The 23,976-nt window shown below is 46.9% G+C and overlaps 2 protein-coding genes across 7 annotated transcripts; one reads left to right on the forward strand and one right to left on the reverse strand.

The window, feature by feature from the left end:
- Window positions 1-1,414: 1,414 nt before the first annotated feature.
- Window positions 1,415-7,464, reverse strand: ghrl (ghrelin/obestatin prepropeptide). 6 transcript variants are annotated; one of them, XM_056274684.1, is made up of 6 exons: window positions 5,341-5,447; window positions 5,101-5,203; window positions 3,571-3,703; window positions 2,232-2,309; window positions 1,658-1,766; window positions 1,415-1,521 (listed from the first exon to the last, which is right to left on the reverse strand). In XM_056274684.1, the coding sequence occupies exons 3-6, from the start codon at window positions 3,682-3,684 to the stop codon at window positions 1,517-1,519; spliced, it is 306 nt and encodes a 101-aa protein (XP_056130659.1). In that variant the 5' UTR covers window positions 3,685-3,703; window positions 5,101-5,203; window positions 5,341-5,447; the 3' UTR covers window positions 1,415-1,516. The 6 variants fall into 6 exon arrangements, with proteins under 6 accessions (XP_056130659.1, XP_056130656.1, XP_056130658.1 ...); XM_056274681.1 differs by having other exon boundaries at window positions 1,658-1,769; XM_056274683.1 differs by lacking the exons at window positions 5,101-5,203; window positions 5,341-5,447 and adding an exon at window positions 7,362-7,464 and having other exon boundaries at window positions 1,658-1,769.
- An 869-nt stretch (window positions 7,465-8,333) lies between these two features.
- ccdc174 (coiled-coil domain containing 174) lies at window positions 8,334-15,604 on the forward strand. The gene is made up of 11 exons (XM_056274479.1): window positions 8,334-8,506; window positions 8,699-8,806; window positions 11,731-11,831; window positions 11,926-11,984; window positions 12,133-12,283; window positions 12,464-12,559; window positions 13,032-13,162; window positions 13,259-13,353; window positions 13,925-14,069; window positions 14,392-14,541; window positions 14,875-15,604. Exons 1-11 carry the CDS (start codon window positions 8,396-8,398, stop codon window positions 15,519-15,521), a joined length of 1,794 nt encoding a protein of 597 aa, XP_056130454.1. The 5' UTR covers window positions 8,334-8,395; the 3' UTR covers window positions 15,522-15,604.
- The last annotated feature ends 8,372 nt before the right edge of the window (window positions 15,605-23,976 follow it).

Genomic DNA, 23,976 nt, shown 5'->3' on the forward strand with positions numbered 1-23,976 from the left:
GGCCGGATTCGAACCGAGGCCGCTGCGGTAGGTCCTCAATGGTAGGCGCTCCACCGGGGCACCCCCTGTCGCTGTTGTATTTTCTAGTAAACGTGTCGATGTTTTGATTTGCTGTGTTGCTCAGCGATCTCATTGAGCTGTTTTGTGTTGAGTCCTGTAATTCTGGTCCCTCACTGTTGAACTGTGTTATGCAGCAGTTTTCATGTTCATTTAGAATATATCCTCTACCATTTTCACCCATTAGACTTTATACTGCAGTCTGCTTTGTCTGTACCATTTCTGATTGTCGAAGAGGTTCTTAAGATAAACTGGATTAGGAGAGATGGTTCTTGACTTTCAGGGAAGTTGCTTGACCGTATGTTAAGTGCTGCATAGACTATATGTACTTTTTAACTCACGATCACATAGTAATACAAGAAAAAGTATAGGTTACCTCCCCAGTAATGTCTGTGACTCAGGTCCATTACGTTGCTTTCGTGTAAACGAGTGCTCTCATTTTAGTACTTTCATGTCCTTATAAATTCTCGTAGTAAATTAAATGGTTGTGCCTCAGCAGGCACCTCTGATAAAACCTTGCAAGGGAGAGGGGACAAAATACTTCAGTAGGGTGTCTGGGTGGGGTGGCAGTCATTCTGTTGCCTACCAACACGGGGATCGGTGGTTCAAGTCCCCGTGTTGCCTCCGGCTTGGTCGGGCATCCCGACAGACACAATTGGCCGTGTCTGTGGGTGGGAAGCCGGATGTGGGTGTGTGTCCTGCTCGCTGCACTAGCGCCTCCTCTGGTCGGTTGGGGCACCTGTTCGGGGGGGGCTGGGGGGAATAGCGTGATCCTCCCATGCACTACGCCCCCCTGGTGAAACTCCTCACTGTCAGGTGAAAAGAAGCGGCTGGCGACTCCACATGTATTGGAGGAGGCATGTGGTAATCTGCAGCCCTCCCTGGATTGGCAGAGGGGGTGGAGTAGCGACCGGGACAGCTCGGAAGAGTGGGGTAATCGGCCGGATACAATCGGGGAGGAAGGGGGGGGGGAATCCAGTAGCGCTTGTCACAAGGAAACTAATCGAAGCCCTTTTTCTGAAGTAGATTTTTAACTTGAAAGTAGGTCATAGCAAAGCAAGCCCCAGCTTTTTCTCCACTTAAGGGTGCAGTCATGAAAGTAGTACTAGTGCAAGTACATTAGACCTTAACCCTCAATTACATCCTAATTTTCATGTACTCTACCTGATCTAGTTCCCCAGATATGAACAGGAAGCCGGGGTTGTTCTTGAAACTGGTAATTCAATGTTCATGCCACAAATAAAAATAAATAAATTTCAGTGTTTCCAAAATTAAGTCATAGGGAAATAAACGTCACTATACAGCTCTAAGTGAGCAAAAGTAAGTTCTGAAATGTACGAGACCAACATCTGAAGAGTCTGGCAAAGGTTTTTACTGTTTTGATTATCACTGTCCAAAGCAAATGGGATACAGAAACAGTTTGATGGTTGGAAAATGTTCTTGAGGCATCCAAAGTCGGTCAGTCTGAAACAGAGCCATAACATTAAACAAGTAAAATAGTTTTCTAGTATTGCAAGTTCATTCTACTTTGTCTAGTGACTAAACTAGAGGTGAATCGATACCAACCAGAACAAAGTAGTAAAACTAGGAAAACGAGCACCTGTTGCAGTATTTCCCAGGAGGTGCTGCAGGATTTTCTGCAATACTTGTCCGTACTCCTCAAACTCGTCCTCTGTCAGGGCGATGCCTGTTCCAAAGGGAGCGCTGACCTGCTGAAGAGAACATATGAGAACGTGGAGAACATGTGGGAGACTGTGGTGGAGAACATAGGAGAATGTGGTGGAGAGCATAGGAGAATGTGGCGGAGAACATGGTGGAGAACATAGGAGAACGTGGTGGAGAAAATATGAGAACGTGGGAGAATGTGGTGGAGAACATAAGAGAACGTGGTGGAGAAAATAGAACGTGGGAGAATGTGGTGGAGAACATAAGAGAATGTGGTGGAGAAAATAGAACGTGGGAGAATGTGGTGGAGAACATAGAACGTGGTGGAGAATGTGGAGAACATAAGAGAACGTGGTGGAGAAAATGGGAGAATGTGGTGGAGAACATAAGAGAATGTGGTGGAGAACATAGGAGAACGTGGTGGAGAACGTGGCGGAGAACGGGAACGTGTCATAAGGCTGAAGGGGGATGACGGGTGGACCGGAGCCTGAAGTGTGACTTCCACCCACCGTGACATCATTATCTTCCCCAGGTTGGACATACTCTTCGAAGGCTTGGCGTCCAGCTCGGGATGGCTTCCCCTTACCCTGAGGGAAACGGGACAAAGCATGTCATGCCTGCGACCACCCGCACTTCACATGGGGGGTGTAGTTGGACTGTGCGTGGGGAGATTTCCACGTATCTCAGCGCCTTTGTGAGGTGTGAAATGCAGTCGCTTGAGTTTTTAATAAAAGGGCGAATCCATTCTGTCACATCAAACCAAATAGTTAAGTCTTAAAATCTCTGGTAAATGACATTAACAGTGGCAAGAAAATCACACAAACTAAATGTGACATCCAGACCGTTGTCTAGAGTCTAGCGTGGAATGTATCAGGGTGAAACACTGACACGTGATTTGAGAAAAACACGTGCGAACATTTCATCAAAAGTCAAAACAAAATGTAGTTATTGCAATATAAATCACTCTTATACTTCTGTTGCGGATGACGTTGTGATCTGTAGTGAGAGTAGGGTGCAGGTGGAGGAGAGCCTGGAGAGGTGGAGGTATGCACTGGAGAGAAGAGGAATGAAAGTCAGTAGGAGCAAGAGGGAATACCTATGCGTGAATGAGAGGGAGGACAGTGGGATGGTGAGAAATACTTGGGGTCAACTGTCCAAAGTAACGGGGAGTTCAGGAGAGAGGAGAAGAAGAGAGTGCAGGCAGGGTGGAGTGGGTGGAGAAGAGTGTCAGGAGTGATTTGTGACAGAAGGGTACCAGCAAGAGTTAAAGGGAAGGTTTACAAGATGGTTGTGAGACCAGCTATGTTGTATGGTTTGGAGACAGTGGCACTGATGAAAAGACAGGAGGTGGAGCTGGAGGTGGCAGAGTTGAAGATGATAAGATTTTCACTGGCAGTGATGAAGAAGTACAGGAAAACCTGATTCTGAATCAAAGGAGAAAGAAGTGTGTGAATCCTTGCAGACAGAGAGAGAGAGAGAGAGGGAGGAAGAGACAGTGAGAGAGGGAGAGAGGAAGAAAGAGGGAGGGAAGGAGAGGATGAGAGGGAAAGGAAGAGGGAGGGAGGAAAAAGGGTGAGGGTGAGGAAGAGAAAGGGAGAGAGAAGGAGGGAGAGCTGATCAAGTGTTGTTCTATGTTTCTGCCAGATCTATGTATTCCTTTTTTTGTTTTTGGTTTTGTTTTGTTTAGTACTCTGTTGACCTGTTTTGCTTTGGCAACATTGTAATTAATACAGTCATGCAAATAAAGCATCATTGAAATGGAATTGGATTGAGAGAGAGGGACTGAGATGAAGAGGGAAGAGAGAGAGAGAGAGAGAGAAGGAGGGTTGAAGAAAAGCGGCCTCTTACTTGTGGTTTGTGAGCAGGGCTGAGGAAGCTGGAGCCTCCTTTGACCAGCTCCCAGCACAGGGCCACACAGCAGAGCAGCAGGAGCACCTGCACCGTGGTTCTCTGCACCGGCATGATGCAGCGTGAAGGAAACCTGTTGCACAAAAAAAGAAAAAGTTCATCCATCCATTATCCAAACTGCTTATCCTGCTCAGGGTCGTGGACATGCCGGAGCCTATCCCAGCAGCCATTGGGCGGCAAGCGGGGAGACACCTTTGACAGGCTGCCAGGCCATCACAGGCCAACACAGGGCTAGCTAGCTAGGGTGTGTAGGGTGTAAATATGATCTGTAGTGCGGTGGTTTGGTAGGAAGCCAATCTGACTCTTGCTCAAGACACTGACCCCAATAACTACCGAGGCATCTGTGTGAGCAGAAACCTGGGGCAGGTTTTCTGCTGCATCCTTACCGCCTTCCTTACCGAAAAGAAGTGACAGTTAAAATGCCCTAAAGTTTAGACCTGCTGATCTTAAATCGCCATTTTTTTTAGCAGTTTAATCTCCATCTGGTGCATACAGAACAACAACAATAAGCAAAAGGATGAACTGGGGTAAAATGAATACCCCGAGCAATCTGACCGATACGACCTCTATCTGGGGCGCTATTAGACAGTTAAAGCGTAGGCTAAAATTCATACAGTTGGTTTGCATGTTTGACTTCCAATTCATCAGCTATGTTTCGGAATCCTACCCATAAATTGGCTGACTTTGTTGTGGAGGTGTAGCCTCTCACTATGAATGGCCCAGTAGCCACATACTCCGAGGGCTACAACAGATGATAGTAAGTTCATCAAAGAAGGTTGAGTCAGTTCATCTGGATACAATGTTTATTGACAGATACGTGTCTGTCAATGGATACATCTGGATACTGTCAGTTGATTCATCTGGATACAATGTTTATTGACAGATACATATATGTCAGTAAACATTGTATCCAGATGAACTGATTCAACCTTCTTTGATTTTCTTACCTGGATTATTGAGCAGCATCAAGACACGATGCGTGCTCAGTAATCCATGGTGCACGATAGTAAGTCAACTTTCAAAAGTAAGGAAGATAATACTTTTATCTTTCTTTCTTTTATTTTTCTTTTCTTCAACAACATACCAGCTTTGCAATACCTTCAATGTGAAATAACAAAATACAAAAGTTTGCATGTTGTCAATTTTTATAGCCCCCCCAGAAAAACAAAAACACAGATTGTCCTTCCATTATCCGAACCGTTTATCCTGCTCTCAGGGTCGCTGGGATGCTGGAGACTATCCCAGCAGTCATTGGGCGGCAGGTGGGGAGACACCCTGGACAGGCCGCCAGGCCATCACACAGGGCCCGCCCATACACACACACACACACCTAGGGACAATTTAGTGCAGCCGATTCACCTGACCTACATGTCTCGACTGTGGGAGGAAACCGGAGCCTCCGGAGGAAACCCACACAGACACGGGGAGAACATGCAAACTCCACATAGAGGACGACCCAGGACGACCCACCCTGGTTGGACTACCCCGGTGCTCGAACCCAGGACCTTCTTGCTGTGAGGTGACCGCTCTTAACCACTGCGCCACCGTGCCGCCCAAGACAGATTGTACAGAACTAAAATGAAAAATGTAAAAGTACATAGACAAATGGCAAAATAGATCAAAATGTAAACACAAATACACAAATACAAATACGAAATCACAATTTGATACGTGCCTTGGTCCCATAGAATGAACTGAGCTGATACTCACCTCTGTATTTGCCTTCCCTTGAATTATGGACGTTCGAGTGGGGTCCTTGTTGCTGTTTTGTGCCTTATATCCTCTTCCTCTCAGTGTTCACATGCGTTTGAAATGCTCTCAAACCTTAGATAAGGTGTTATGTGGCTGAAATATCCTGGTTGTAAGGAGCCGTTCAAATATTTGAACGGATAAGAGACGAGGCATTTCTTTGTAGTGATATCACAGCGGACGGTCACGGTGTGGACCGGACAATGCCAGCGGCTGAACTGATATCTGTTGTCTTCACTATAAACATACAGCACAGGTATCAAACCTGCTGCACTGCAGTAATATTTGGGCCACTTGCTCCATGTTCAAATTTGTATTACGCCGAACATCCCACTATAGATGCAAACCAGATATGAAGTACAGAGTGAACATCACGTGGTCCATGTCACCCTTCTTGCATGGCGGCCATGGCGGCAACAAATACAGTCTGCACTGCTAAATGCAAGACAGGCTGCAACACTGGCCACGAAGATCCTGAAATTTGTATGTCAGCCAGCCAGTTTTTAAAATGACTGCTTTTGATTGACAGATGGGTTCCAGCATTACCAACAGGGGGCATATGGACTGTTGAATGGAGAGAATTTTCAAAAAATGCTGAAGGTTGCATGAAATCATCCAAACGAGGGACAACTTGTGAACAAGCTGGACAAGAAACACGATACGCATGTGGCTGGCCTTGATCTACACAGCAACTTGGCATCCCGGTGGCGCTGTCCCCTCACAGCAAGAAGGTCCTGGGTTCAAACCCCGGGATTGTCCAACCTTGGGGGTCATCCCAGGTCGTCCTCTGTGTGGAGTTTGCATGTTCCCCCCCGTGTCTGCGGTGGGTTTTCTCCGGGTGCTCCGGTTTCCCCCACCATCAGAAAGACATGCATGTTAGGGTTAATACTCCTGTCTGTGCCCCTGAGCAAGGGGACCAACCCCGGGGACCAACTGGAGTTGGTCCCCGGGTGCTGCACGGCGGCTGCCCACTGCTCCTAGCTACACAGCTAGGATGGGTTAAATGCAGAGCATGAATTCCCCCACGGGGATTAATATTATATATCAAAATCAAATCAAAATTTGATTGGTTTGATTTCATTTGATTTGAAATGAGGTTGTCCGTCCTCTGCATCAGGTCTAAATGAACGCGGCGCAGTACTTTAGATAGCGCCTTGTAGAGGGATGCATAGAAATGACAGTTATTGTGGAATTATGACCATGAAACGTGTTTTACTGAGCATTTATCAGTAGCCCGTTTACAGTTTTACAGATCTAAATGTGAGACATCATTGTACTAGAGACAGACAGGTGTAATGAGTGAAACGTTTTAATATAAAAAAGCAGTTTTAACTGCAGGAGCTGATCAGGTGGCAGCAGGTCAGGACATCGTGGCATGGCAGAGGACATGTTCCACATTTTCTGATCAACGAAAGTTCAACCACGTTCAGTGAAACAGGTGTTGTTTCACAAATTCATCAAGAGGGACCATTTGACTTTGCAGTGAGTTATAATTATGACATTGAAACCTGATTATCTGTTGTACAGTTTAGTCCTACATGTTAGATAGTCCTACATGTTACAATAGTCCCACATGTTAGATCAGTGTTTCTCAACCCTGTCCTCAAGGAACCCCTATCCTGCATATTTTCTTTGCAACCCTGAATAGGTACCTGTTTGTAGTTATTCAACCAATCAGCAATGAATTTTGTCAGATGTTGCACACCTTGCATAATTAAGTGCTGCGACATGATTGGTCGAGTAAGTACAAGCAGGGCTACCTATGCAGGGTTACAATGAAAATCTGCAGGATAGGGGTTCCTTGAGGACTGGGTTGAGAAACACTGTGTTAGATAGTCCCACTTGTTAGATAGTCCTACATGTTAGATAGGTGCAGTTTGAAGACGTAGTAGGCATTGATTGCTTAGCCTTGGTGCATTTATTTGACTGTGCAGCACTTGTGTCTGTGAAAGGTATTATATAAATAAACTTTACTTACTTACTTTACTTCTCCATGACAGTCAAGTCAATTTTATTTGTATATCCCAATATCACAAATTGCAAATTTGCCTCAGGGGGCTTCACAGCAACACAGCATCCTGTCAGTCATAGTAGCAATGTCTTCTCTTGGGAGTGTTGGGGAAGGATTTGACACAATCCAATACTGATTACACGACTGTTGACTGGAGTACAGCGGCTGGTGGATTTCAGAGCTGATTGCAGGGAATTCTTACAGCCGAGGAGGTTGCAGGGGGATTTCTGGATTCAGTTACTGGTTTTATTTGAGACATTAGTATGTCAAATATTCTTTCTGTTTTACTCCAGGAGATGCAGCAGAATATAGCCATTTTTCCTAAATGTTGCAGAAATGTAGATGTTCTACATTAGGGTGGCCCACGGTGGCACTGTTGCCTCACAGCAAGAAGGTCCTGGGTTCGAACCCCAGGCTGTCCCAGGTCCTTTCTGTGTGGGGTTTGCATGTTCTCCCCGTGTCTGCGTGGGCTTCTTACGGGTGCTCCGGGTTCCTCCCACCATCAAAAACACATGCACGTTAGGGTTAATACTCCTGCCTGTGCCCCTGAGCAAGGCAATGGAAAGAAGAAGTGGAGTTGGTCCCCGGGCGCTGCAGATGCCCACTGCTCCCATACAATAGGATGGGTTACATGCAGAGAACAAATGTCATTGTAGTCGAACAACTGTACAATGACACAAATAGCAAAGTAAAGTGGCTGTCTTTCTACTCAATGACAATAACATTGAAAAAAGATTAACATGTTAATGAATATGTTAATATATGAAAATATTCAAAATTGCCAGCCGTCTTCCCCTACTGCCCTCAACGCCTCCTCTGTTCGATACCTCCGTTTTCAGAATACGAGGGTGAGATAAAGTTAAAAAAAATGCTGCGAGAAAATACCTTCTCTCCTATCGTTTCCACCAGCGCTTAACACGCGGCGCGTTTTAAATCCGCCAGGTGGCGGTGGTGTGACATCTTGTGTGCGGAGCAGCGTAATGAACGCCAGCGAACAAGACGGCGATGGAAGCAGCCAGCGAAGAAGTGGAAGACGCGGAAGCGCCTGTCGATGGCGTCGCCGGAGAAGTAAACATGGATAAAAAGAAAAAGCCCTTCGATGTCACCGCTTCCTCCGTGAGTTACACAACTAGCTCGCTAGACACGCACGTTGTTGTAACCCCGCATTGCTGCGTCATGTTATAATGCCACACGTGAGCGCACTCTGAAGGCCCTAGCAAAGTTAGCTAGCCAGCTAATCGATACTGGACGACGCGAAGTAATGTCTCTGTATCTCTCAGCACTGTCGCCAAATGTGTTGTGTTGCAGCTGGTGGACCTTAAGGCGGAACTGTACAGGAAGCAGGAGCAATTCAAACAGGAAAGACTTGGCCAAGAAAATGCTGGGACCGGTTTCAAATCAACGGTCAGAGTCAAGGTGTGTGACGTATCGATTGGTAAAACGCCATTTAACGCTTGATTCAGTGTACCATATATACACTGCTCAAAAAAATAAAGGGAACACCTAAAAACACAATATAGACCTCGATGAATGAAATATTTCAGCTGAAAATCTTTATTTATTAGACAGAGGAATGTGTTTAGAGCAAAATAATCTAAGAATGATCAATGGAAATCAAAATCATTAGCCCATTAAGGTCTGGATTCAGAATCATACTCAAAATCAAAGTGGAAAATGAGAACATAGGCTGATCCAACTTCTGTGGAAATTCTTCAAGACGATTCAAAATGAGGCTCAGTAGTGTGTGTAGCCTCCACGTGCCTGTATGCACTCCCTACAACGTCTGGGCATGCTCCTGATGAGACGACGGATGGTCTCCTGAGGGATCTCCTCCCAGACCTGGATCAGGGCATCGGTCAACTCCTGGACAGTCTGTGGTGCGACATCGCGTTGGCGGATGGTACGAGACATGATGTCCCAGAGGTGCTCGATTGGATTCAGGTCTGGGGAACGTGCAGGCCAGTCCATAGCATCAATGCCCTCGACATACAGGAACTGCTGACACACTCTGGCCACATGAGGACGAGCATTATCATGCATGAGCAGGAACCCAGGGCCCACTGCACCAGCATATGGTCTGACAATGGGTCTGAGGATCTCATCCAGGTACCTAATGGCAGTCATGGTACCTCTGGCTAGCACGTAGAGGTCTGTGCGGCCCTCAAAGGATATGCCTCCCCAGACCATCACTGACCCACCGCCAAACCGGTCATGCTGGAGGATGTTGCAGGCAGCAGAACGTTCTCCACAGCGTCTCCAGACTCTCTCACGTCTGTCACATGTGTTCAGTGTGAACCTGCTCTCATCTGTGAAGAGCACAGGGCGCCAATGGCGAATCTGCCAACCAAGATGTTCTCTGGCAAAGGTCAATCGGGCTGCACGGTGTTGGGCTGTGAGCACAGGCCCCAATTGTGGACGTCGGGCCCTCATACCATCCTCATGCATTCTGTTTCTCATTGTTTGAGCAGAAACCTGCACATTAGTGGCCTGTTGAAGGTCGTTTTGTAGGGCTCCGGCAGTGCTCCTCCTGTTCCTCCTTGCACAAAGGACCAGATAGCGGTCCTGCTGCGGGGTTGTTGTCCTCCTGCGGCCCCCTCCACGTCTCCTGGTGTACTGGCCTGTCTCCTGGTACCTCCTCCATGCTCTGGACACTGTGCTGGGAGACACATCAAATCTTCTTGCCACAGCACACATTGATGTGCCATCCTGGATGAGCTGCACTACCTGAGCAACTTCTGTAGGTTGCAGATACCGCCTCATGCCACCTCAAGTGGTGAGGGCACTAGCAAAATGAAAAACTAACCAAAGATCGGCCAGAAAAGATGAGGACAGGCAAATGGTCTGTGGCCACCACCTGCAAATCCATTCCTTTTATAGGGGTTGTCTTGCAAATTGTCTAATTTCCACCTGGTGGAAATTAGACAATTTACCAACAGGTGAAATTGATTCACAAATCAGTGTTGCTTCCTAACTGGACAGGTTGATATCTCAAAAGTGTGATTGACTTGGAGCTACATTGCATTGCTTATGTGTTCCCTTTATTTTTTTGAGCAGTGTATACACTACCGTTCAAAAGTTTGGGATCACCCAAACAATTTTGTGTTTTCCATGAAAAGTCACACTTATTCACCACCATATGTTGTGAAATGAATAGAAAATAGAGTCAAGACATTGACAAGGTTAGAAATAATGATTTGTATTTGAAATAAGATTTTTTTTACATCAAACTTTGCTTTCGTCAAAGAATCCTCCATTTGCAGCAATTACAGCATTGCAGACCTTTGGCATTCTAGCTGTTAATTTGTTGAGGTAATCTGGAGAAATTGCACCCCACGCTTCCAGAAGCAGCTCCCACAAGTTGGATTGGTTGGATGGGCACTTCTTTGAGCAGATTGAGTTTCTGGAGCATCACATTTGTGGGGTCAATTAAACGCTCAAAATGGCCAGAAAAAGAGAACTTTCATCTGAAACTCGACAGTCTATTCTTGTTCTTAGAAATGAAGGCTATTCCATGCGAGAAATTGCTAAGAAATTGAAGATTTCCTACACCGGTGTGTACTACTCCCTTCAGAGGACAGCACAAACAGGCTCTAACCAGAGTAGAAAAAGAAGTGGGAGGCCGCGTTGCACAACTGAGCAAGAAGATAAGTACATTAGAGTCTCTAGTTTGAGAAACAGACGCCTCACAGGTCCCCAACTGGCATCTTCATTAAATAGTACCTTTTAGAGCCTGTTTGTGCTGTCCTCTGAAGGGAGTAGTACACACCGGTGTAGGAAATCTTCAATTTCTTAGCAATTTCTCGCATGGAATAGCCTTCATTTCTAAGAACAAGAATAGACTGTCGAGTTTCAGATGAAAGTTCTCTTTTTCTGGCCATTTTGAGCGTTTAATTGACCCCACAAATGTGATGCTCCAGAAACTCAATCTGCTCAAAGAAGTGCCCATCCAACCAATCCAACTTGTGGGAGCTGCTTCTGGAAGCGTGGGGTGCAATTTCTCCAGATTACCTCAACAAATTAACAGCTAGAATGCCAAAGGTCTGCAATGCTGTAATTGCTGCAAATGGAGGATTCTTTGACGAAAGCAAAGTTTGATGTAAAAAAAATCTTATTTCAAATACAAATCATTATTTCTAACCTTGTCAATGTCTTGACTCTATTTTCTATTCATTTCACAACATATGGTGGTGAATAAGTGTGACTTTTCATGGAAAACACGAAATTGTTTGGGTGATCCCAAACTTTTGAATGGTAGTGTATATATATATATATATATATATATATATATATATATATATATATATATATACGCTCACCCATCAACCTGGTTTACCGATTAGAAACCAAACATATGGAGCAAACACAACGTGGGAGTGTCCGGACGGGCTGAGAAAGACGTGGAGCAGCTGACTGAGGAGAGGAAGAGCCTGGACGATGCCAAGTGAGCTCCAGCAACACCCCATCACAGTCATGACACCCCCGTCACCAAACCCTGCGTGGCTGACCTTTAACCTGCCTTTGCTTTCCGTCGATAGGCGCAGGCTGGAGGAAAAGGCGAAACTCTATGAGCAAATGACAAAAGGAGATTTTCCTGGTTGGTGACGTATGAAATACGCTCTCGTAATTTTCAGTGATAACTCAGGTTAAGCATCAAGTGTATGGTGTTGGCAGACATTCGAGAATAAAGAATAGATTATTTTTTTTGCAATGAGTTAACAATCACTTGTTTCCCGCTATGCTAGATGAAGAGACAGAGGGGCTGTATCTAGTGGATTTCACCCAGAAGATCATCAACAAAAAGAGAGAATTGTTTGAGCAGAGGGAGGAAGGAGAGGATGAGGAAAGGAACAGCTCTTCCCCAATCCCAAACTCTCAGAATCCAGATGAAGAATGGTAAAGTCCGATTAATATTCACGCCCCAAAACCACTGAATACACCATAGCGTACATTACATGTGCCACTAACACCAGCGTCGCCATCAGTACTGTTGTTCTTTTTTAATTTCTGTAATGGTAACCGTAAATCTGATTTCTGAATAGTATCTGATATATAAGCTGACATTTCTTTTCACAGGGTGGATTATGTGGATGCTTTGGGAAGGTCCCGAAGATGCATGAAGAGAGACCTGCCAGAATTTAAGAAAATGGACCAAGATTTTCAGAATAAAAGGTAAAAACATGACAGCGGGATGACCTAGTGATTGATGAGGTTGCTTCCCAACTGGAAGGCCAGGTTTAATCGGCTTTTGTTAATCACTTTAAAATGACCCTTGTATATTTGTATGTTTCATGTTGTATATGTTTGTAAGTAAGTGTGCTTTAAAGTAAGTGTGTGAACGCAAATGATGATGCCCGTGTATTGAAAACCCACGGCCTGGTTTACACACTCAGCATGCGTCCTTATTACAGGTGTAACAACACCACTGCCTGTATTTGTATCTGTTTTAGTCCACAAAATTTGTGCGTTTCTATCTGTATTCGTGTTTGAGCTGGAAGTGGGTGAGGATAATTCCCTTGCGATTGTTGATAAATTATATACCAATCAAATTTTACAAATAGAAACACTTGACCAAGGCTTTTATATTGACAGTACACGCACAACAGAGACCACAATGTGTGGGTTTTGATTTTTTTTTGTGCAGAAATGCCTCAGCTGAAAAGACCCTCCTGTCAGAGGACATGCGTCGAGAGTTGCAGAGACAGGAGTGGGAGGAAGAGGAAGCCATGAAGAGGCCTGTCGGACCGATCCACTATGAGGACATCAGGGAGCAAGGTTAGCACTTGATGTTTCACAAACAGTTTTTTTTACACATTTTGAACTCGGAGGATTAAACTGCAAGAGTAAATTTCTTCTCTCTGCTCATGTCAGAGGCCCGGGAGCTTGGTGTGGGTTACTTTGCCTTCTCTCAGGAACAGGATCAGCGTAACAAACAGAGAGAAACGCTGGACATGCTCAGAGACCAGGTGAGCAGATACTAAATGGATAGATATAAACTGTCTTCTAAGCCCAACACACCTCCTCCCCTAAGTATTTCTCTCTCTCTCTCTCTCTCTCTCTCTCTCTCTCTGCCCCGCCCCGCCCCGCCGTGCACTCAAACACACACACAAACCAGAACTGAAAGACCTGGTAATATGCCCATGGGTTTTAACATAAGCTGCCCACAATTTCTATGAAAAGTTTTGTATTCTGTTTGATTTTCTCGCCATGTATGGTTTTGAGACCAAACCGAGACAATACTTTGGCTTCGATTATGAGTTTTTAATATGTTTGTGTTTTTGCCATAGTCATGCAGCATATTTTGTCTGCACTATATGTGAAGTTAGGTTTGTCCTCCAGCTTGTGTACCTTCCTTACGTAATTCTCTTGTAATGTTTCAGTGCAAACTGGTCAGGTCAAGTTCAGCATACACCTTTTCAACTTGGCATGTGTGTTAGAGGGATGCTGATTCTGACCAGACAGTTTTCTTTGGTTTTACCTTCTCTCACGCCTGCACTTTTCTTTTGTTTTTTCCTTTCTCTCCATCCTTCTGTCCAGACCACAGAGCAACGTAGTAAGAGGGAACTGCTCAAGGAGAAGAGGAAGGCCCTTCTGCAGGCCCGTTTGGCCAAGGTTAGGCAAAGAAAGAAGAAGACTAAGTTGGATGGCACGGAGGAAGACCAGAAAGAGGAGGATATTGAAGGTTTGTATCCCCTTGCCCCTCCCCCTCTATCCCCAAACCCCCACTCCTGGGCAAATGCAAAGGGGAACCATTTACTGTTGATTATATCAGAATCTAACCTGATGAAGTTCTTCATCTTCTTCATCTCCTCATCTTCCAAGGAAGATGCAGAGGACAGGAAGAAATGGAAACGGATGATCCACTGTGGCAACCCCTAAGGGGAGCAGCCGAAAGTAGTAGTAGTAGACATCAGAATTTAACCTGGTTGTGTATAAAGTCTTCCTGTATATTCAAAGTTGTTTTTCATGAATAATCGTAGGTTGGTGTATATTGTTTTTCTCAGATGAGGGTGAGGAGGATCCGACTGGGCCATCACCCCAACCAGAGAAGAACCCAGAGGTCAGTACACTGAAGAAGGTGGAGGTGGAAATCCAGGAGAGGAAGGACTCTAAGCCTGGAGTTCCTCATGTCAGAGAATGGGATCGGGGCAAAGGTAACCATGATTAACTCAGTGTCTTGGCAACACAGTTTTCTATGGAACGGTTTGAAAACTCCTACTGTGGCCATAAGTGCTGTGAGCTTGTAAACCTACGATGTAGGGGGCACACTTATATGCATATTTTATAATTAGGTTGATCATATAATATGCTTAAGTTGTCCCAGGATCTTTTTCTAACTAAGTTTGCAAAGGACCGGCGTGCCTATAGTTGTCGTTTAGGCTTCACATCAGTTTTGTCACATTTGCAGGACAGGAGAGTTTTTATCCATGTATCGGTTTTTATGAAACTGTCATTTCTTTAACAATGCTATATATTTTCTCTGTCAGAATTCTTGCTGGGTGAGTGGACAAGTCGGCGTCGAAATGAGCGAGATTCAGAATTTGCCCCCCCGCCTTTGTACTTCACTGAGGACAGAAGGCCCAGGCTCGGAAAGGCTGTTGGTCAAGAGGAGAACAAAACCAAAATGTCATTTAAGTGGTCAAATAGCTCAGGAAGAGGGTCTGAGAGTAAGACCAGTGCCCAAATCTGCTCTCAGTCTAGAAGTGCTCCTGTACCCAGTCAGCAGCAAGAAACCCCTCCAGCTCCTGCGTGGACCCAACCTACATCCCAGTCTGTCTCATCCGATTCGGCTCCTGGGTCTGACCACCAACCTCAGTGTCCCTCATCATCGGCATACGCCCAGATTACTCCTCCTTATCACCCCCAATTCCCCCCGCCTCCACTCTATCCTCAGTTTCCTCCTCCACAGTATACCGGTCCACCTCAACCCCCTCCCCAGTTTCCTGCTCAGTACTCCAATGCATATACCCCCCACTACCCCCCCCACTATCCTCCACCTCAGCTGCAGAGCCAGCCCCCGCCTCTGAATCCCCCCCAACCGGGGGACCAGGACCCGGCCCAGACCCAGTACCCCCAGCAGAGCTCATCTCAGAGTCTTGATGAGATGTTGTCTTTCTATAAAAACTCCACTTGAACTTCATTGTATCTCATGCTCTATTCAAATAGACCTAAATAAACATTCTGCTGTGTATTTCAGACACATTAAACATTAGAAATGCTGACTGCTAATGTTGTGGCGGATCTTTTCTTTTCCTACTTAAGAACACAGTACGTTTTAAACAGATTTTTTTCCTCTTGTATTTGCGCTTTTAATAATGGATGGTTGTAGCTGAGTGTGTTTCTCCTTAAGCCACCACGTGTAAGACCCTATCAGAGCATCTCTGTCGGTGGTTGTTGAAGGGGCCCAGTTTCATGTGCAATTAGGCGCTAACCTGCAAAAAAGTGCGTGGAGCCATAGGAGGGCAACTCTCACGTACAATGTTGTTTAGCGATGTACCGGAAATCAACTCTAGGTGGCGGTGTTGCCTTGCTCCATGCAACCACTAGGCTGAGAAGAGGCGTTTGGGAACTGTGACTGCCACACGTGGTATTTTAGTTTTCGCTTAACACGCTAAAAAGTGCGACGCTGTTCATGGGATTATAAATGTACATTATTTACAGCACTGACGTCCAGAACAGCCAGAACTAACGTCATACGCGTCATCGCATTTTTGCTCACGTTTCCCTGCGGAGCGAGTGTTGTCATGTCAACCGGAAACACGTGGGGGATTTCTTTGCAGTATTCTGCATTTTCCATTTCAATGCCCTTTTTATGTCCTTTACACGTGGACCACCACCATCACCGTCCTCCACATCTGCACCACATTGTCAGTGTCAGTAGATGGAGATGGGCTACAAATGACTGCTAACTTGATCTTTAAACAGATTATTTGATCCATGTTCAGTTGGTTTATCATATCTCTCTCTCTCTCTCTCTCTCTCTCTCTCTCTCTCTCTCTCTCTATATGTATATTTGTGTGTGTGTTTGGTTTTAGGACCAATTAATTCAATGTATTTAATTCAGTGTAAAAGAGGAGATGGTCACACTGCATGGTTACATCTACCCATTGATGATTCTCCACTCCCATCCCTCTGCAAGAGACTCCCTCCCCATTCAACCCCATCAAGAACTTCCTCCACCCCCCCCCCATCCTTTTTATAACCTGTTTATAAGGGCGGGGATACCGGCAGGCAGCTGAGACTGACGAAGTCTCTCAGATGAGTGACGAGACGTTGCTCCCACTGAGCTTCGTGGCCAGATGAACTCGTTCACCTCTCTGGGGTATCACTGCCTGGCTTTGCCAGCCTCGGCCGTCAACAAAATCCAGTTCCTTCCTGCCCTCGCTGACACAGGCCTCAGCGACGAGTCCGCACTTCCCACCACTCGACACAAGACATTCAAATGTAAAGGAGGCTTGGGTCGTCTCTACTAGAAAGGCAGCCCCTGCCGAGGAGAGCCCAGCCTGCCGAGTCACACCTCCATTTCTTAAGAGAAAGGTTCCTTGGCCGGCTAGCTGCAGTCTGTCCATCACTGCAGGCAGGGCCATCAAATGACAGTGAGACACACAATAGACTTTGTTTCTTTACATATGAGGACCCCCTCGCTGACTACATTCATTCTCTAGCCCTTAATGCTAACCTTAACCATCAGCCCCAAGAACACACAGACACCCAACCCCAGTAAACTAACATATTTCCTGTCACTCGCTGTTTCTTCCCTTCAGGACCAAGTCTGCAGGTTGTCCGCGTGCCCCATATGCCATGGGCGTCCTTCCCAGTGAGGCCCTATCCGTGCCCCGTGGTTCTCCAGCTGGTCCTTCTCCGGCCTACAGTGGCCAGAGGGGCCATTGCTCCACCCCCTTGGGCCCCTCGGGGACTGGTTCTGGTGGTCTACCTCACCTCCTCCAGCCATCCTCCGCCACACACCTGCAATGTGGAGAACGTTTTGCAGAGGATGCACCATAAGCATTCTTCTCCCAGTCCCTCTGCAAAGGTGAGCCAGTTAATGACGTCGTGTTGGTGAATTTCTGTCCAGTGTGGTCGAATTGTATTCCTGTAGCAGCTCTTTTATGTGTTTTGTACAAGGGCTGACATCTAGTCATGGTAAGTCATGCTTCCTGCCATTATGTTTGTCTTGAGGCTCAATCCAAAACACACAAGTTCTTGAATCATCATCCTCGAATCATACCACTAGTATTTAGACTGGCAAGTGAAACACCCGACTCTTAAAATCTTAAGAGATAGTTTTGCGGTAAAGACAGAAGAAACAAGTAAAACATCACTTTTTACTTTTGAAACCAGCTGATATTCATCAGGTCAGATTTAACGGTGGTGGGAAAGAAAAGTTGATCTGAGCTAATCTGAGGAGCAGGGGTGTGCCAGGGGTGCTCTCTGTCTGGTGAGACATGACACAGACATAGCCTCCGACCTCTGATCCTGTGCAGGCTAAGAGGCACCACGTGGGATCAAGAACATCTCTGGTAAGAAGTGGAGGGGAACCAGTCAGGAACGTTTCAATACCCCGCCGGCTGAATCTCAAAACCCGGAAATAGGAACTGACTACAGATCAGAGACCAGATAAGCCCGATACCCCATGAACTAGATACTTGGCCTGGAGTCGGGCTGACTTATTTCCGCACTCAGGTGGGGAAATATACAGTTTATTTTGCTCATGGTGGTTTATGGATCTCCTGTGTGAAGAGGTGGGTCTCTTCCTGGTTTGGTGGACTAGTGACCCTTGTCTGACCTTGACTGTTGTTTTTTCCCCTCTTTGTTTTTGTGACTTCTACCAAGGGAAATACACACTTAGACAGCACTGTCAGAGTGTGTGTGTGTGGGGGGGGGGGCGGGGGTGGGCATGTTGATGTGTATTTGCATCTGCAGCTGTGTGTATAAGAAACTTCCGCTTCCGGTGTGGGAAGATGGCGGCGCAAATTCACGTTTGCAGCGGGCTCACCCAGTACCGTCCATGCAGCGTCTTTGTCCACATCTGAGTCTAAGTGTGTCTTGGTTTGATGGCTGGGAGAGCTTGGTCTGCTGCGTCCTGTGGGACGGCTCTGACCGGAGTTGCGCCCAAGGAGGGGACACCAAGGGTGGTCTGACAGGGCCGGAAGCGGGGCAGGCTAAGCTAACTGCTAGCCCATGTAGACCAGCAGTTCCGACAGTCATCCTGGCTGGCGTTCGTTCTCCTGAACAGTGATTTTATTTTATTATCATTGTAAACTACTAATAAGACCCGTTAGTCCCTAGCTAACGGGTCTGACCTTTTAGCCGAGCGGTTAGTGATGTCGCCTTGAGGTGCAGTACACCTCGTATCGAATCCCGCACCGGGCAAGAAATTAACCGGTTGCGTCATTATTACTATTATTATTATTTTTGTTTCGTTTGGATATGTGTGTTAGTTTGGATATGTGTGTTCTTGCAGTTCTTGTATATGTTGTTCTTGTCGTTGTGTTGCACTGCTGTGTGCTGGGGGAAACGATGCTTCGTTTCATTTCATGTGTGCACGTGCACGAAATGAAACGCCAAAGTGATGCTGATTGCTGAAACTGCATGTCTGTCTGCAATATGGAGGCAGCTTGTTGTCTGGGGTTGGACGGCGAGGATGCAGTGACGGCACCACAATGGAATAATGGCTGCACAGGACATTTAAATATGCACACAAATGTGCTGTGTGTGTCTCTATATAAAGTAGCTTAGGGCTCAGCAGTCATAACAATAAACAATAGTCTGATTTAATGGAGGTTATGACAGTGTGATTCAACCCTAATAAAAATGCACGATCCTGCAGGGGTGGCGGGTTTATATCGACGCTGGGTCTGTCGTAGGTGGGAAAGGGTGCAGCAACCTTTAACATCCGTCATTTAAATTTGTTCACTCTTAGGAACGTTGCTTTTCCCTCAGGTGTCGTAATTTGATTTCTGTGAAAAGAATACAGCTGAAGTGCGTAGTTATGGAGGAAGATGGCGGCGCAAATTCACGTTTGCGGCGGCCTCACCCAGTACCGCCCATGCTGTGTGTTTGTCCACGTCTGCGTCTGAGTTTGTCTTGGTTTGGTGGCTGGGAGAGCTGGTGCTGGATCGGCTAGGAGAGCTGGCGCTGGATCGGCTGGGAGAGTTTGGTCTGATGCGTCCTGTGGGCCCAGGGACCACGGCCCTGGACCACCATCCCACTTCTGACACCAATGCAGCCGGGACGCGAACCCGGGCTAACGGGTCGGACCCTTTAGTCGACTGGTTAACGTAGTCTCCCGTGGTGCGGGAGATCCGGGTTCGCTACAGTATGAATGAACCAATAGCCACTGGCTAATTAACAGAGGGAGGGAGATAGAAAGGGATGATAATGATGAGCTAGGAAACAATAAAGAAATCTTCCTTTCTGTGGCTGGTGTGCTTGTTTTGATTGTGCAGAGACTGCACAGAGGAGGAGGGCTAATACACGTTACTGTATTTTAGAACTGGCATAGTAGACATGAATCCTGATCAGAGCGCCCTCACCCACAATCAGCCCTTATGCAGGGTAACACACACACACACACGCACGCACGCACGCACACACACACACACAGCTTTGCTTTCAGACTCCTCCGTGCTTTCTCCGGGGGGGTTGTGGGTCCCTGGATTAACATTTCCCATGCTGGCTTAGAAGAAGACGAGGCAGACCGGCGGCGACACCAGAGAAGAAGTGTGCCTCACCGTGGCCTCATCCGACTCGCTGACTCGCCACTTATACGGCTCTAATCAGTTTCCAGGGGCAGGAGGGCGTGTCCCACTGACAGATCTGCCGTCCTCTCCGGGGTCAGCTTGTATGAGGAATGGGCTCCACGTTTTGTTTAGGCAGTTTAATTCTCCCATAGCTGGGGGGGGGGGAGGGGAGGGGGGGCAATCCGGGGTATTTTCACAACACAGTACAGGACTTTATGCACATCTAAACAAGTGTAGACCCGGTAGAGTGTCTCATTTTCCCCTCTCTCTTGTATTGTCAGTATTACCTGCGTAACCAGCTGTGCACGTACACACACACACACACACACACACACACACACACACACACACACACACACACACACACACACACACACACACACACACACACACACACACACCATACCGTTGTGTAGCTATAAATCCACCCCTGCCAGGATGCAACACGGGAGTTAATGGCTCCTTTGCGGGGAGGTGCTGTGGGCTGAAGATAGTCCCTGACATTTGTTCCCTGGTAGTCCCCTGGCTTATGTTCTCTGGGTCTGGGCAGGGGATCAATACTGTCTTGATGGCGCGGTGCGGTCCTGGCCCTGGGTGGACGGGGGAGAACTTGCCCCTGGTGAGTGTGATTTTTCTATCCTGAAAGGCAAACAAGAAACGGTGCTCATCTTACTACTAATGAAGGATCCAACATGCTGAGGTGGAGCACCCCCCCCCCCCCCCACTGGATACCAGAACCCACTGCCGCCTCACCGCTATACAAATCTGACCACCAAACCGCGTCCGTGGGTTAGAAAATGCTCCTACTACAGGCAGAACCGTCCTAGAAAGGTCCAGGAACTTGCACTGTGTACAGTTCCAGTAGGTGCTACCAAATGCAGATACCCGCCTCGCCCAGTTCCCCGCCTCATCCAGTACCCCGCCTCACCCAGTACCGTCCGTGCAGTGTCTTTGCCCACATTTGCATCTAAGTTTGTATCTTGGTTTGATGGCTGGGAGAGCTGGTGTTGGATCGGCTAGGAGAGCCTGGTCTGCTGTGTCCTGTGGGCCCAGGGACCACGGCCCTGCCTGGAGCGGCGCCTGAAGAGGGCGGTCTGACAGGGCAGGCTGAGCTAACTGCTAACCCATGCAGACCGGCAGTTCCGATAACACCAAGGGCGGTCTGACAGGCGACCTCGCCTAGCCTTGACTGTGTTTTTGGTGTCGTCGTGTGGAGTGCGGGGAGGTGTGTCAAGGGTGTCTGGCTGGGACAGCTGGTGTTGGATCGGCAGGGGGAGCTTGGTCTGCTGCCTCCGGTGGGCCCAAGGACCACGGCCCTGCCTGGAGCTGCATCCGAAAAGGAAACACCGAGGGCGGTCTGACAGGGCGCGGAAGCGGGGCAGGCTAAGCTAAATGCTAGCCCATGCAGACCGGCAGTCATCCTGGTGTTCGCGCTCTTGGACAGTGAATTTTTATTCATTTTTTATTATTATTTTTTTTTTGGGGGGGCTATGTTGAATATACACTCACCGGCCACTTTATTAGGCACACCTGTCCAACTGCTCGTTAACGCAAATTTCTAATCAGCCAATCACATGGCAGCAACTCAATGCATTTAGGCATGTAGACATGGTCAAGACGATCTGCTGCAGTTCAAACCGAGCATCAGAATGGGGAAGAAAGGTGATTTAAGTGACTTTGAACGTGGCATGGTTGTTGGTGCCAGACGGGCTGGTCTGAGTATTTCAGAAACTGCTGATCTACTGGGATTTTCACGCACAGCCATCTCTAGGGTTTACAGAGAATGGTCCGAAAAAGAGAAAATATCCAGTGAGCGGCAGTTCTGTGGGCGAAAATGCCTTGTTGATGCCAGAGGTCAGAGGAGAATGGCCAGACTGGTTCGAGCTGATAGAAAGGCAACAGTAACTCAAATAACCACTCATTACAACCGAGGTATGCAGAAGAGCATCTCTGAACGCACAACACGTCGAACCTTGAGGCAGATGTGCTACAGCAGCAGAAGACCACACCGGGTGCCACTCCTGTCAGCTAAGAACAGGAAACTGAGGCTACAATTCGCACAGGCTCACCAAAATTGGACAATAGAAGATTGGAAAAACGTTGCCTGGTCTGATGAGTCTCGATTTCTGCTGCGACATTCGGATGGTAGGGTCAGAATTTGGCGTCAACAACATGAAAGCATGGATCCATCCTGCCTTGTATCAACGGTTCAGGCTGGTGGTGGTGGTGTAATGGTATGGGGGATATTTTCTTGGCACACTTTGGGCCCCTTAGTACCAATTGAGCATCGTGTCAACGCCACAGCTTACCTGAGTATTGTTGCTGACCATGTCCATCCCTTTATGACCACAGTGTTCCCATCTTCTGATGGCTACTTCCAGCAGGATAACGTGCCATGTCATGAAGCTCGAATCATCTCAGACTGGTTTCTTGAACATGACAATGAGTTCACTGTACTCAAATGGCCTCCACAGTCACCAGATCTCAATCCAATAGAGCACCTTTGGGATGTGGTGGACCGGGAGATTCGCATCATGGATGTGCAGCCGACAAATCTGCAGCAACTGCGTGATGCTATCATGTCAATATGGACCAAACTCTCTGAGGAATGTTTCCAGTACCTTGTTGAATCTATGCCACGAAGGATTAAGGCAGTTCTGAAGGCAAAAGGGGGTCCAACCCGGTACTAGCAAGGTGTACCAAATAAAGTGGCCAGTGAGTGTATGTGTTTTTGTAGTTTTTGTAGTTTTTTGCAGTTTGGATAATATACGTGTGTTCTTGTAGTTTTGGGTAGTGTTGTTGTCTTTGTGTTGCACCGCTGTGGGCTGGAGGAAACTATATGTCGTTTCATTTCATGTGTGCAGGTGCAGGGAATGAAACGACAAATACACTTCCTGACAAACAACAATAACGACGTATAAACAATGACAAATAAAGTCCCTGATCCCTGAATGTCCGTGATGAAGCGTTTTCTCTGACCAACAGCCCATCTGACAGATTTAAGCAGTCTACCGAGCTGGGCCCATAACAACCCCAACAAAGGGATGATCCTCGCGGAAACTGTTTACTGAGGGCACAACGTGGCGCGCTGTTTCAAGAGCATCATCAAGAGCATCATCAAGAGCATCACCAAGAGCATCATCAAGAGCATCATCAAGAGCATGCTTTGTCAGTTTTAGATGTTTGTTTGCTGGTCCAATATGCTTCTCTAAATTTTGGTGCGTGAGTTTTAAAGGCCTGGGGGCCAACGTGGAGCCGAGGGTGTTACGGCAGTTTGTTTTTTACGACTAGGAAAAACGTTATCTTGCACAAGTGGTTCCCCTGATTTCTGCATGTGAGAGATTTTCCTAAATCGAGTTTTGCTGTTGTAACGTTTTTTCCAGTGAGATTCATATTAGGAACACGGTCGGGGTTGGGCCAAAGTCAACACATCACATATTTATCTGAGAAGCAGGCCCGGCCACAGAAATGGCTGGGCCCCCGAAAAGCCCCCCCCCACAAATTTGCTTTACTCAAAATGTGAGATACTTACTCAGTAACAGGGAGGTACATAGGCACACACACACACACACACACACACACACACACACACACACACACACATAGTCCATCGAGTCTGATGATGACACCCCTCCTCATTAACAATGTGTTCTTTGATGACTGTAGAGTCCAGTTCTTGATCCACTAGTTTTATTGCACGTTGGGCATATGAAGTGTGAGTTAGTGGGGGCAGGCATGATTGTGTGTTTCCTTAGTCTGCATTAGTGGGGGGAAGGCATGGTTGTGTGTCTGCTTAGTCTTTCCTGTTGTTTTTTTCCCACATTCCTCTCCATTTCCAGCTGTTCC

Source organism: Lampris incognitus, chromosome 2, assembly GCF_029633865.1.
Source record: "Lampris incognitus isolate fLamInc1 chromosome 2, fLamInc1.hap2, whole genome shotgun sequence".
NCBI lineage: Eukaryota > Metazoa > Chordata > Actinopteri > Lampriformes > Lampridae > Lampris > Lampris incognitus.

Bases quoted from the DNA above. Each gene is read 5' to 3' on its own strand.
- ccdc174 (XM_056274479.1), top strand. From the start codon at position 8,396: ATGGAAGCAGCCAGCGAAGAAGTGGAAGACGCGGAAGCGCCTGTCGAT. The intron at 8,807-11,730 runs GTGTGTGACGTA...TTTACCGATTAG, and splicing joins AATCAACGGTCAGAGTCAAG to AAACCAAACATATGGAGCAA. The intron at 11,832-11,925 runs GTGAGCTCCAGC...TTCCGTCGATAG, and splicing joins AAGAGCCTGGACGATGCCAA to GCGCAGGCTGGAGGAAAAGG.
- ghrl (XM_056274683.1), bottom strand. From the start codon at position 3,684: ATGCCGGTGCAGAGAACCACGGTGCAGGTGCTCCTGCTGCTCTGCTGT. The intron at 2,310-3,570 runs GTAAGAGGCCGC...CGTTTCCCTCAG, and splicing joins GCCCTGCTCACAAACCACAA to GGTAAGGGGAAGCCATCCCG. The intron at 1,770-2,231 runs GTGGGTGGAAGT...TGTTCTCTTCAG, and splicing joins GGGAAGATAATGATGTCACG to CAGGTCAGCGCTCCCTTTGG.